Source organism: Dipodomys ordii, unplaced genomic scaffold, assembly GCF_000151885.1.
Source record: "Dipodomys ordii isolate 6190 unplaced genomic scaffold, Dord_2.0 Scaffold3, whole genome shotgun sequence".
NCBI lineage: Eukaryota > Metazoa > Chordata > Mammalia > Rodentia > Heteromyidae > Dipodomys > Dipodomys ordii.
The window spans coordinates 6127320-6141105 of record NW_012267219.1 but is presented as its reverse complement, the minus strand read 5'-3'; the positions used below and the strand labels follow the sequence as shown (position 1 = coordinate 6141105).

The following is a 13786-nucleotide window of genomic DNA, read 5'->3' as shown; positions in this document are numbered from 1 at the left end:
TTTTTTTTTTCACAGAAAGTACGCCCTGGAACATACTCATGGAAGATAGTTGTAGGTCCATAGGAGAAATGTAAAATGGGATCTCTTGCTACCAGAAGTGGAGGCTTAGGGAAAAGATAAAACAACTGACTTCCTTGGTGATCAGTTTACTGAACACCAGGCAAATATCCCACAAGAGAAATGCTTCCTCTGATCATGCAGTCATTGTAAAGTGCTAGGCTATGTCCTACGAGTAAGACCATGCCCCTAATCAATTACTATCCTTCCTCCCTTTCTCCCTCCTTCCCTCCCTCTCTCCCTTCCCACCCTCTCCCTTCCTTCTCTCCTTTCCTTCTTTCCTTCCTCATTTCTTCCCTGGCTCCCTTCTTTTTTTCCTTTCTTTTTCTGTGACACTGGACCTTGAATTCAGGACCTCAAACAGGCTAGCACTCTACCACTTGTGCCACATTCCCAGTTCACTTTTGTTTTTAGTTTTTCACATAGTGTCTTGCACAAACTTTATCCCAGCTAGCCTCAAACTACAGTCTGTCTCCCCTCCTGAGTAGCTGGGGTCATAGGCGAATACTGCCACGATTAATCTTTCAAGGGCAGATGCCCCCAGCACTTGTATTGAATTACCTGGGATTTTTGTTCACACTGATGCCTGAGCCCAAGCAGGCATAACAACTAAAATTTTTAATGGTGTGATTAGTGAGTTAAATAGGACCTATATACTCCTTAAACAATATTAAAATTTCTGGATAAGGAGACTACAGGTGAATGTAGAGGTAAATTTATTAGTGGACTTAAAGGATTTTGCCTGCAGAATGTTAGGAAAAAGACAAAAGCTGTCCTTCGATGGCCCTCACCATTTCTGTGGTAACAGAAGGTGCATCGCCTGTTTTAGCCCTACTTCTTTACCACCAATCCAACACTGTGTCCATACCCTCATAATCCAGAAGGGTTAACAAGTGCCCAAAGGGAAGATGCAAGAAGGGGCCTTCAGGCAATCGCCTCACACGTTCCAAAGCCAGTGTCTAGAGAGACCCCATTGTCCATATAGTCCATACCATCCATATAGTGCTTCATCATTTTCACTTTTGTTTACTGTCCTCTGAGCACTTATCATAGAGCAAGAGCTCAATAAACACATAGTAAAGGCAGAAGATCCAAGAGGCTACAGATCTTAACTGCTTAAATTACAAAGGATCAAAACTCCCACTGGTTTGACTTGGGATTTTTGTTGTTGTTGTTTTATGATAGTATAAATCAATACATAGTCGGAACCCTATTTTGAGTTTTGATCTTTCCTGGGCTAGCAATATGCAGTAAGATCCTCTTTCTTGGCCATGATGGGAAGCAACACAAAGCTACAGCTTCTGGCCAGCCACACTATCACATTGAGAACTGACTGGTAATCTACATTGTACTGTATTGCTACACTGATGTTCAAGTTCTATGTATTAATGCCTATTTTTGGTCAGTCATGGGGCTTGAACTCTGGGCCTGGGTGCTGTCCCTCAGCTCTTCAGCTCAAGGCTAGTGCTCTACCACTTGAGCCACAGTACCACTTCTAGTTTTCTGGTGGTGAATTGGAAATGAGTCTCACAGACTTTCCTGCCTGGCCTGGCTGCTTCGAACCACAATCCTCAGATCTCAGCCTCCTGAGTAGCTAGGATTATAGGCATGCGCCACTGGCACCCAGCATTAATGCATTTTTGAGTTGCAAAATTGTCAGTTCAACAGTGGGTTCATTGGGACATGATCCAATTGTAAGTCGAGTATCATCTGTATATGGTTATGAAGAGCAGCAGGACATCTAGGGATTCCTCTGGCCTTTCCCTCCCTTTCTTGGCAGATGGGAATCAGGGAAGAAAGCATCAGAGGCATTTACCTCATGCTCCAGTCCCCTTCCCTCAGGGTGGTACGCATTTCTCCCCTGCAGGGCCTGTAGATATCCTTCCAAATGTCTGAGTCCTAGAGAGCCTCAGCACCCTTAGTTTGATGTAAGCCTTCCGAGAACATGGAGAAGCTATCTCAGGAACTGATCAAGGGAACTTGGGGGAAGCAGCTGGTCTGACCATGGAAGGCCAACAGCAGCTCCCGGGAGGGAGGCCAGGACCCGAGAGCCGGCTGGAGCCCTTTGAAGGCCCTGCTGCTGGGAAGGAGGGGTGACGTGCATGGCAGTCCAATTTTTCTGAAAGCATTTTCACAAAATGTTCTGCATCATAGGTTAATGTATAAGACAGGAGTGGTAAGTGGAAAGTTGGCAGAGTCCTCTGGAAACTGGCTAAAGGGCAGGAAACAAAGGGTAGCAATAAAAACCTAAAAGGATGTTAATTGAAGAGTGCCTCAGGGAATGGGGTTGCTACTAGCTTTTTATTATTTACATAAAAATTACGTGGAAAATGGTATTGAAAGGGATTTTCATGTTAGCTAATGAAACTGCATTAGTGAGCTGTGAGTGGAAATGTGAAGAGAATTAAGGAAGGATTCCATTTATCAATGGGATTGAAGAGTAGCGTTTTCCAACAGGTTTGTATGAGTCCATATGGTTCTGTGGGCCAGATTTCCATTTGAGTCCTGGGCAGGACAATGCCAGCCTGAGGCACTCAACCTCTCCTATTTCTTGGGTCAGCAGAAAACATTTCAGAGATTTTGAATCTCTACTCACAGGATAGGTCCTAAAATTAACTGGATGTTTTCATCAGACCTGGAAACTCCTCTTTTGGAAAGGCCTTACTCCATCACTTAAGCTACACCTCCAGTCCTTTAGGTTTTTTTTCAATTAGGATGTCTCATTTTTTGCTTCCAGCCAGCCTCAAGCCTCCATGCCTCCTGTCTCTACCTCCCACTCAGCTAGAATTACAAGTACTACAGGCTGGTACCACCACACTTGCCTAGCCCCAGAATTCTTTTAGAAGGCCCCCAAAATGAGCAGAATCTTCTATTTTGCTTCAAATGTAAGATTAGGCTACCTGACATCCATCTTCCCAACTCCTTTTTCTGAATATTCACTGAAGGTCTAGGTATCACAGAAATTTCTAATAACTACACCTCAATAAGAAGCTGGCAGTCGGGGGCTGGGAAGGTGGCTCAGTGGTAGAGTACTTACCTTGCATGCCTGAGGCCCTGGGTTCGATTCCTTAGCACCACATAAGCAAAAAAGAAAAAAAAGCCGGAAGTGGCGCTGTGGCTCAAGTGGTAGAGCGCTAGCCTTAAGCTGAAGAGCTGAGGAACAGCGTCCAGGCCCAGAGTTCAGGGCCCACGACCGGACCCCCCCCCCAAAAAAAAGAAGCTGGCAGTGTTTTCTTAAACAGTTATTAAACAACTGGAAATAATAACACAACGCGCCAGGACTTGAAAGTTGGAATGCCAGGAGTGACTTTCGCTGTCTTTTCCATAGCCCTAGGGAACGGTCTATGTGGTTTCAAGAGTCCACAAGGCCCTCCATTTCCTTCTTTTGCACACTTGGCCCAGTAGAAACCTTTATAGCTTTCTAGAGTCAATCCATTGACCTGCAGCATTGACATCAAACCCCACCTCAGAACTGATTGAAATCCACATGGTAATAGGATTCCCAGTTGGAGATGTGCATAATGTGCACACTTGAGAAAGCACTGCTCCCATACCCAGCTGCCATCAGAAATAAGGCAAAGAGGCTTTGGTTGCTTCCCATCAAGAGAAAATCAGACATTGTTTAGTATCTTCTGAATAGAATTCTGGCATTGGGAACTTGCCTGTCTGCTAGAAAGTCCCTCTTCCTTTGTCTCCATACCAGCTGTTTGGCTCGTGAGACTCAGCCTTCTCTAGAATGTAAGCATAGCCTTAATTGAGAAGATGTTAAAAAGCAGTGCTATACATCTCTGAGTGCTCTTCCTCTGGGTGTGGTTCATGTACTGGGCCATTAGCTAATTGTTACCACAGGCACTTGGTGGCTATTTTTCTTTTGAGCTCATTTACCAAGAATCTGGAGACTAGGCATTTGCTGTTTTCTGCCTCTTGCCTCTGGGTTCTATAAACTGTTAATCCTTAGGTCCAGCCCCACATAAGGTGTCATGGCCTGGGAAAACCTATATAAAATATAGGAAGCTTGTCTTCCAAATAACTGGGTTTGAACAGTCAATAGCCCTCTTAGAATTTGAGTGTCTCTTAATCTGAGATGACCAAAGGCCAACTGTGTGATAGGACATCGAAGCAGCACCTTATGTTGCTTTTTTTTTTTTTTTACTCTTTTTCTTTTTTTCCTAGTGGTGCAATGGTTTGAACTCCAGGCCTGCTGGCTAAGCATGTGCTCTAAGTAGCTCCAATCCTATTTTCTGCTAGTAAGTTTCATGCCTGGACTTGCCTTGGTCTTGTTAGGCTTTCCCATCATTAGGATAACAGTCATGTGCCACCGAGAAAGTATCTTGTGAACTTCTCTATCCAGGCCAGCTTCCAACCATAAGCCCAATGATTTCAGCTTCACAAGCTATGAGCCACAAGCGCCCAATTGTGAGATTGACTTTTAGTCTTAGTTTGTTAGAGATAGTCAATTCTTTTTTGCAAAGGGCTGGGTGGACACTGAAATATCCAAGTCATTCAAGGTTCTAGAGGTGAGGAGAGACTTAGAAGTTTGTCCAGACAAAAACACACTTTGGAGATTAAGACTGAGCATGTGTTCTTTGAAACTTCTGTTGAGGGTCAGACCCCCTCCTTATGTGGGAAGAGTTTGGTCCCTTGAATCTCAGAGCAAGAATGAGTGCATTAAGTAAAGTGTGTCTCCTCCATCCTAGACAACTACTTGTGGAGCTGTTACTAAAGTCCAGCTTTGTTTCTCCCACAGACGGAGAGATCATCTGCAGCAAGGAGGTTTACAGTTCATCTTTGTATGCATAGCAGTTGGCATAGGGTAGGACCTTAGTGGCTGTTGAAGGATCCCTTAGCTAGCACAAGATCCACTAGTAAGACATCATTTGATCTATATTTCAAGCATTAAAATTTCAGCTAAATTCTTTCTTATCAGTGATTAAGCCCTCTTGTTAGACTCATTTATAATTGTGATTGCTCCCATGTGTCTATATAGCAAGTCTTCAAAGCAGGCTGTTCTTAGTCATGAAGCTTGCAGTATAATCAGGTACCTTACAGTAGTACATCCTTGACGACCTCTAGGCTGGACAGAATAAATGGAAATTAGAGGAATTAGAAGTCAACTTATAGGGGGCAAAACTTGATGTTTCTGAAGTAGCAATGTTTTTGTTCTTTTCAGGTGAGAGTCTATGATCTCACCAAATATGATCATGGAGCAGATGATGTACTGATACTGGCCACTGATGGACTCTGGGATGTTTTATCAAATGAAGAAGTAGCAGAAGCAATCACTCAGTTTCTTCCTAACTGTGATCCAGATGACCCTCACAGGTATGTGCATTTCTGTGACTGTAGGGTTATTTTTTAAGTACTCTTGCATGATAAATGAAATAAATAATCCCGTGTAATTTCCTCATTTATGTTTTATAAGAGTCCAGTATAGATTATTCAATAACCAAACTGCAAAAAACACTACATACTTTATTAGAAGTATTTTCTTGATCAAATATAAATCCTCCTTAAGCCATGACTTATACCTGTAATCCTAGCTACTTGGCAGGCTAAGGAAAAAAATGTTAATAGATCAAGACAAGCCCAGGCAGAAAAGTTTACAAGACCCCTTCTCAATCCATAACTGGGCACAGTGACACATGTCTGTTATTCCAAGTTAGATGAAAAGTCAGAGATTGGAAGCTTCATGGTTCCAGGATAGAAAAGTCCACAATAAGCCGGGCACCAGTGGCTCATGCCTGTAATTCTAGCTACTCAGGAGGCTGGGATCTGAGGTTTGCGGTTCAAAGCCAGCCTGGACAAGAAAGTCTGTAAGACTCTTACCTCCAATAAACCACTCAGAAAAACAGAAGTAGCACTGTGGCTCAAGTGGTAGAGCACTGGCCTTGAGCTGAAGAGCTGAGGGACAGCGCCCAAGCCCAGAGTTCAAGCCCCACAACCACCAAAAAGAAAGAAACAAACTAACTAACTAACTAACTAATGGGTCTGGTGATGCTAACCTGTCATCCTAGCAATGAGAAGCCTAAAGCAGGTGGATAGCAGTTCAGGTGTATGCCCAGACAAGTAGCAAGACCCTATCTAAAACATAACCAGTACAAAAAAGAGCTGGAGGGTTGGCTGAGCAGTTGAGCTCTGGCCTACCAAGCAAGTTCTAAGTTAAAACTCTAGTGGCACAAATATATATGTGTATATATATATGTATATATGTGTGTGTATATATATATATATATATATATAAATCTTCCTTAAGTTGAACCAAGATATAAATTTACCATTCATTTACCATTGTATCTTTCTCACATTTTTATTTTATATCATCCAAAATAATGTAAACATAATCCCAATTTGATTCTGCTGATAGGAGTAATGAAAAATTCTTCCTAGCACTGAGTCTTAGTCACTGGAGGATTGTTTCTTTTAAGAAATACTGAATAGAAAGAGAAAGTAAAGTAGGCCTTCCTAATATGATGGTAATATGATCTTAACCAATGCTAGAAGACTGTCATAAATAAACAGAAATATGAAATGTTTTAAGGAACGAGAATGGGATAGGAGAGAATGATGGGAGGGGTGAATTTGATCAGGATATATTCTTTACCTGTGTGGAAAAGTCACAATGAAACACTAATACATATGAATTTTAAAAATTATTTTAAAGAATAAATAGACCAGAGTCAAGCCCCATGACCAGCCAAAAATAAATAAATAAATAAATAAAATAATAAATAGAAATTATCTCTACAGAAAGGTAGCTCTGAGAAGAAATAAGGCAGCAGAAATAATAGAGACAGTAGAGCTAGACCAACAAATACTTCCTTCTTGTGTTCATTGGTCAAAAATATAAAATATTCTAACATTCTTTGTAATTGTTCTTTTTGGAGGGTTTGAACTCAGGGAATCACACTTGCTAGGCCAGTAATCTGCTTTAGAAATTATTAAGACTATTAAAGAATAAGCAAGGACAAGAAGCTATAAAAATGACTGCAGATTTTTTTAAAATAAGGAAATGTAATGTTTAGAGAGTAAAAATATAGCACAGTGGCATGTGATTATTTAGTATTAATACTAAGAGATTAAAGCAGGAAAATCAAGAGTTTGAAGCCAACCTAGCCTACCTAGTGAAACCTTGTCTAAAAAAGTGGGAGGGAAAATACCTTAAGTGTATTTAATGGGAATTAAACATTCAGTGATTGAGCAGATTGAAGAAAACATTGGTGAACTAGAAAATTGGTTTGAATACAATGGTCGATAGGAAATATACTTATTACCTTACTCATATAACTGTAACCCCTCTGTACAGTATTTTTACAATAAAAAATCTTTTAAAAAGAATATTGGTTTGAATAAATAAGCTAGAATATGACTCTGAAAGGGTGAAGGGAATGTGAAGTGGCATTAAGAGATAAGGGTGACCTAAGATGTTCTACATGGAATTGCAGGAAATACTATAGAAGATGGGAAGAAAATCTTCCATAATTCCTAAGATGCTAAACCTATGATCCAGAAAGCCCAACAAATCTCAGGCAGAAGAAATAAAAAGAAAATTATAAATAGGTACATCTTAATGAAACTGTATACTTTTAAAGCCTCTCCCTCTCTGAAATATTAAAAACAGCCAGCAAGAAAAGATAATCCCAATGGTATTAACATTTAAACTGAAAGCTAGCTTTTCAAAACCAACAACAGAAGCCAAAGCAACATAAAATGATGATATCTCTTCAGTTGGCTAAGAATAAAGCTGTCAATCTAGAACTTTTTCACATGGAGTAAAACTATCAAAAAAGAAGTAGGGTAAAGAAGTTTTCAGGCTTAACAAAAACATTTTACTGCCAACCAATCTCTAAAGGAAATTCTAAGGGATATACTCACATAAGGAAATGATCCTAAATGTAAATGCTGAGAAGTAAAATGGATTATAAACTCAAGCCTGAGTAAATAGGTGGTATACTTAATCATACATTGGCTATATAAAATAGTAATAGGAATGTCTACTATATGGGATGAAAAATGATAGAGCTAAATTACTGGATAAAAGTAGCATGTAATTAATAAAGGGTTAGTTATCAGCTTCCATGTGAGAGCTGGTTAAAGGAATTTATCTTTTAAATTGCTAAAGAAACTACTAAAATAATAGAAAGAATAATTTCCCAAGTAGTAGCTTCTGGACACCTTATAAACCAAGAGCGGCAATTATAGTGGAAATTGGATACTAGTTGTTAAAATTTTAAAGGCAGAATTTGAGTCTTCTTTTTTGAAGTAAGCCCAGATCAAGACTCACTCACCTCTGACCCCCCTTCCTATGTCTCGAGGTAACATTATCTAAAACTTCCCCTGAGTCATGAGAATCTACAGTCAGAAGCTCCTGATTCCTGACCACAGAAAAAGAAAACAAGAATGAGAAACCGATAAGAACAGAAATATGTGTTTTGGAATAAGCTCTTGAAGGCTTACTGTTGAGTTCTGTCTTTATTCTCCACATAAACATTTATAAAAGAATTCTTTTTAAGGAACTGGCACTGTGGCTCAAATGATTGAGCTGAAGAGCCGAGGGACAAGCCTAGAGTTCAAGCCCCATGACCGACCAAAAAATAAAATAAAAATTCAAAACAGGCCAAGGTATGTGGCTCAAATGGTAGAGTGCCTGTGTACGTAGCAGACATAGAACACTGATTTCAAATACCCTAGTACAGAAAAAAATCAAAACAAAAACAAAAAATTTGGGACTGGGAAGGTGACTTGCATGCATGAGGCTCTGGGTTCGATTTCTCAGCAGCACATAAGCAAAAAGGAAAAAAAAAAAAGCTAGAAGTGGCGCTGTGGCCCAAGTGGTAGAGCACTAGCCTTGAGCTGAAGAGCTGAGGGACAGCGCCCAAGCCCACAGTTCAGGCCCCACGACCGACAAAAAAAAATAATTCTTTTTAAATATAATTTACAAAAGAATTATTACAACTTCAAGGCTCTAAGGAGCCAAAGTATGTTTAACTATAGGCCATGTGTTTTTTTTCCTGGTTTCAGACTACAACTAAATAACTATCTTAATTTAAAATTCTAAGTCTGTAGTCTAGCTTAGTTACAACATCTAATAAAAGAAATAAAAAAAGCAGAATGAACTCAGGGAAAGACATGAGTCATGAGAGGAAAAAGGAAAGACAAAATGGAAAAGAAAACATACAAAAGGTGGATTATAAACCCAAAACAATATATTTTTTTTTGCAAACCATATGAGACCCCACTTCACAGTATGTAAATGGATTAAGGCACTCACAACAGGACAGACAGTCTGATTCCATTTCTCTGAGGGCCTTGAGTAGTCAAATTCTTAAGAGGCAGAAAGCAGAAATGGTTGCAAATGGTTGGAAAGAGAAAAAAAGTAGAGTTAGTGTTTGAGTTTCAGTTGGAAAAGTGAAAAGCTACAGCCAAGGGATCATGGCAATGATTGCAAAACAACATGAGCGTATTTAAATAACGCTGTAATATGTACTTTATTAATTTTAAAATAGTATGGTAAATTTTATGCTATGTTTGTTTTACCACACTACAAAAAAAACTATTAAAAGGGAATAAAAAGTGTAACAAAATAGATGGTTCTGAAAGATTAATAAAAATGGGGGACAATATATATATTAATATTAGAAAAATAGTACTTATGCATGCAGCAGAAGTTAAAATAATAGAAGCTATTATTTTCATATATATTCTTTAATAAGTATCAATTTATCATAAAGCTGTGGAATAAGTGCAATTATAGCCAACATACCAATGGAGTTTTCATGAACTTAAGCTGATTCTCAGATATGTGTGGGAGAACAGAATGCCAAGAATAATGTGTGTAGGACTGTGTAGATTTTGCCCTGTTAGATATTAAGATAAAGTCAGAGTAATTTAGATAGTAGAAAAATTAAAAATAGATCACTGCATCCTAAAAAAATCAAGTTTAGATAAAGTAAGACTTAAATGTGAAAATGAAATATAATTTTTAGAAAATAGTACTTAAGTCTGATACCAGTGGCTCACACCTGTAATCCTAGCTACCTAGTAGACTTAGATCTGAGAATTAAGGTTTAAAGCCGGCCTGGGAAGACAAATCCATGAGGCTCTAATCTTCAAAGAGTCAAAACATGGCTTCTGTGGTAGAATCCCAGCTATGAGCAGAAAAGTAAACCCAAGCTCTAGCATTGGTATAAAAATAAAGGGAAAGGAAGGAAGGAAGGAAGGAAGGAAGGAAGGAAGGAAGGGAGGAAGGAAGGATAAAGCAAGCATATGAGATTATTTTACAACCTTGGAATAGGGAAGAATTTCTTACAGAAGATAGAAAAAAGTACAAACAAGTTTTTAATTTATAAATTTGGCTATGTTAAATATATAAACATTGGTTCTTCAAAAAGCAAAATAAATACTCGCGCCAGTGGCTCATGCCTATAATCCTAGCTACTCAGAAGGCTGAGATCTGAGGATCTCAGTTCAAATCTACCCCAGGCAGGAAAGTCTGTGAGACTCTTACCTCCAATTAACCACCAGAAAACTGGAAGTGGCACTGTGGCTCCAAGTGGTAGAGCACTAGCTTTGAGCATAAAAGCTCAGGGACAACACCTAGACCCTGAGTTCAAGCCCTACACCTAACAAATAAACAAAAAGTGAAATGGCCATCCTGGAACCAAGAGAAGATATTTCCAATTTGGGTGACTAAAGAGGGTTTGTTATCTTTTCTGTATAAAGGAATCCCACAGATCAATAAAGAAAAGAAAGAAACCAATAGAAAAATGCACAGGAACCAGACCATCATTACACAGATAGGTGGGGAAAAAATTAACTTCAGTAATCAGAGAAATACAAAAAAGTACATTGAGATATGTTTGCTCACCAGACTGATAACATTTTAAAGGCCTGATAAGAGTTTAGTAGGGATAAGAATGGAGCAACTCCAGATGAATGTGTAAATTTTTAGAAATGCTCTGGAGATAGCTTGGAATACCAGGTGAAGTTAGGCAGACCCGCTATAACCCAGCAGTTCTACTACTGCTCTGTAGTCTGCAGAAATGGTCCTTGGACCACATGGCATCAGCAACATCTGAGAAGTTGTCAGAAACGTAAATGCTCAGCTGAGTAGGACATGATGGTAATCCTAGCACCCTCAAGACAAAAGGAGTTCAAGACCAGCCCAGGATACATAGTGAAACCCTGTGTAAAAAAGGAAAGAAAGGGAGAAAGAGAAGGAAAGTAAGGAAGAAGGAAAGGAGGGGGAAAGAGATGAGGAAATCAAGGGGAAGGAAGAGCAGGAAAGAAGAAGAGAAGAGAATTCTTAGATCCAGCTTCGGATCAACTATATCGAAACTCCAGTAGTAAGACCAACAATGTGTGTATTAGCAATACATCTAGGGAATTCTGATACTGGTGAAATTGGAGAGCCTGCTTCCCTATCGAACATATTTCATCATCAATACTGTGAAAAGATATCCAGAGATTTGTTTATATTACAAAAACTGAAATTACTTTTATGTCCAATTGCAGGGTGGATAAGCAAAAATAGAATACAGCCCCCAAAGGCAATAAACCAAAGCTCTTGCTCATTAACAGGAAAGAATTTCAAAAACTTGATGTTATGTTTAATAAACAAGTCATAGATAATAAAAAGTACGATTCTAGCTACATGAAGTGAAACTACCCATATGCCATTCAGGGATATAGTATAAATCTATAATAGAAAATTATCCCAAACTTCAGGACAGATTGTCTTGGGAGGAAGTTGGCAGGGACATGGGGGCATATATGCTTCAGAAGGGCCCACTGGGCTTCTCAGATATTTACTGGTAATGTTCTGTTCCTTTAAATAGACAGCAGCAAGTGCATAGTTCCTATTATTTCTTAACTAAAAATGTTATATACATCTTTGCATGTATAAAATAAGAAGGCCATGAGTCCCGTGGCTGTGAACAGGAGATCAATTGTTGGACCTTCTGAATTCAGATGTTGGCTCTTTTTCTTCTAGCCTGCAATCTTGGAGAAAGGAGTTGATTTCTGTGTTTCTGGTTACTTGTGTATGAAGTGGGGATAATACATAGACAGAAGGTGAGGTGTCTGATGTATAGTAGCTCTAATAGAGAAGTGTTTATGTTTATTATTATCATAGGTTTTTCTGTATTTCACAATGAAAACAATTCTTTCTGGGGGAGAAAAAAAAAACACAAATCTAACCCATCTTTCTCTTCCTAGAAGAATTTGGTATAATTTTGTCTAACTGTAGAGGAACTGCCTGCTGGTAGAATAATGAGAACGTTTTATTTGAATTATGATTCTCTTTCCTTGCAAGTTTTTCATTTTAATCTGCTAATCTCTTTTTAGCCACATTCTCATGTTGATTTTCCTCTACTGTGCTTATTTTTATAAAGTTTTTACAAAACCAACTGCCAGTTGTGAGTTAAAAGGCAATCCACACTTTTTTTAAATGTCTCCAAGCTGGCCTGGTTTTGCTTACCAACCTGTCTCTCTCCATGGCAACAAATGTGCCTGCCAAGGACTGGTAACCTGTGGGCAGTGTGCATGCACCAGATCAGAGCAGGCTCCTGGGGTTCATGAGAACCATTGCCTGTGGAGACGGGGTGTGCCAGAATCTTCTGAAACAGGGCAAAAATGAAAAACTATTTTTTCAGTTTTAGGAAAGATGGCAAACCAAAGCCTAAGAAAGAATCCTGTGTCCGATAGACAAAGGAGTGAAAGGAAAAGTTCAACCAGGGTGCAGTGTCTTCACAAGAGAAAGACTGTCAGTTTAATTCTGGTTGGGTTTTGAGCTTTCAAGATAGAACATAGGAGGAGATGGGGTTTTTTGCCGTATAATTCCTATTCAGATTCATTCATTTGGGAAATAATTTTAAGATCTATTTTATATGCCAATGGCTGCTAGACACTAGGAAAAGAATCTGTGAGGTAAACAGACCTCATCTCTACCATCTTGAAATTTGTAATCCAGAAATTTACCAGATGAATAATTAAGTGGGAACTTAATCTGGGATAAGAGGTGTCTACCTGGTTGAATAATGAAGCATGAGCTAGACCCTGTAGGAATGGGGCAGAGTTGGAGAAGAACATGGCACATTCAGTGAGCCCAGCCGGCAGTCAGTATGGCTGACCTGTGGTGCAGACAACATCGTCAAACAGGGTGTGGGATGTCAGTAGGGGACAGACTATATCAGCCTCTCCCAAATTACTAGATTAACAAATGTGAAAATTCTTTGTAAGAAAGGAAGTCTGTGGTAATGATACGGAATTTGTGTAATTCGTTCATTATGACCCATAATCAGGAAACGTTCCACACAATCTGACAGTGAAGCACAATATGAGGTTTCCCCACCCTGTGGTCTCTTAGGTAATTAAAGCCATATTGAGAAATCACAGAAACTTAACTCACAGTTATGTAGGATGGCGATCTCTTTCTTGTGTGTGGCATTTTTGCACCTATCTGTGTATAATTTAGCAGAAGTAGACCACTCTGGTGCCTGGGGCTTAGCATAGCCTCCTTGAGAGACCCTAAGACACCAATTACCCAAGAGTTCAGCACCACTTCAGTCGGGGCTGTACTAATCTTGTCACATGAGATGGAAATAATTGTGGAAGTCACCCTGACAGGATTTAGCCCAAGTCATAATTTCTGAGATGAGGAAGGCCCAGGATAGTTCTAGAGGTCCTTGGCCAGAGGGTTCATTTCTCTTCAAATGTAGCCCAGGAGCACAGG

At 39.4% G+C, this 13786-nt stretch overlaps 1 protein-coding gene across 1 annotated transcript in view; it reads left to right on the top strand.

Moving 5' to 3' along the window:
• Positions 1-13786, top strand: part of Ppm1h (protein phosphatase, Mg2+/Mn2+ dependent, 1H) — a 206427-nt gene that overhangs the window by 186137 nt on the left and 6504 nt on the right. The window contains exon 8 of the mRNA XM_013018507.1: positions 5228-5379. Within this exon, the coding sequence (XP_012873961.1) occupies positions 5228-5379 (152 nt within the window). The remainder of the gene's footprint in view (positions 1-5227; positions 5380-13786) is intronic.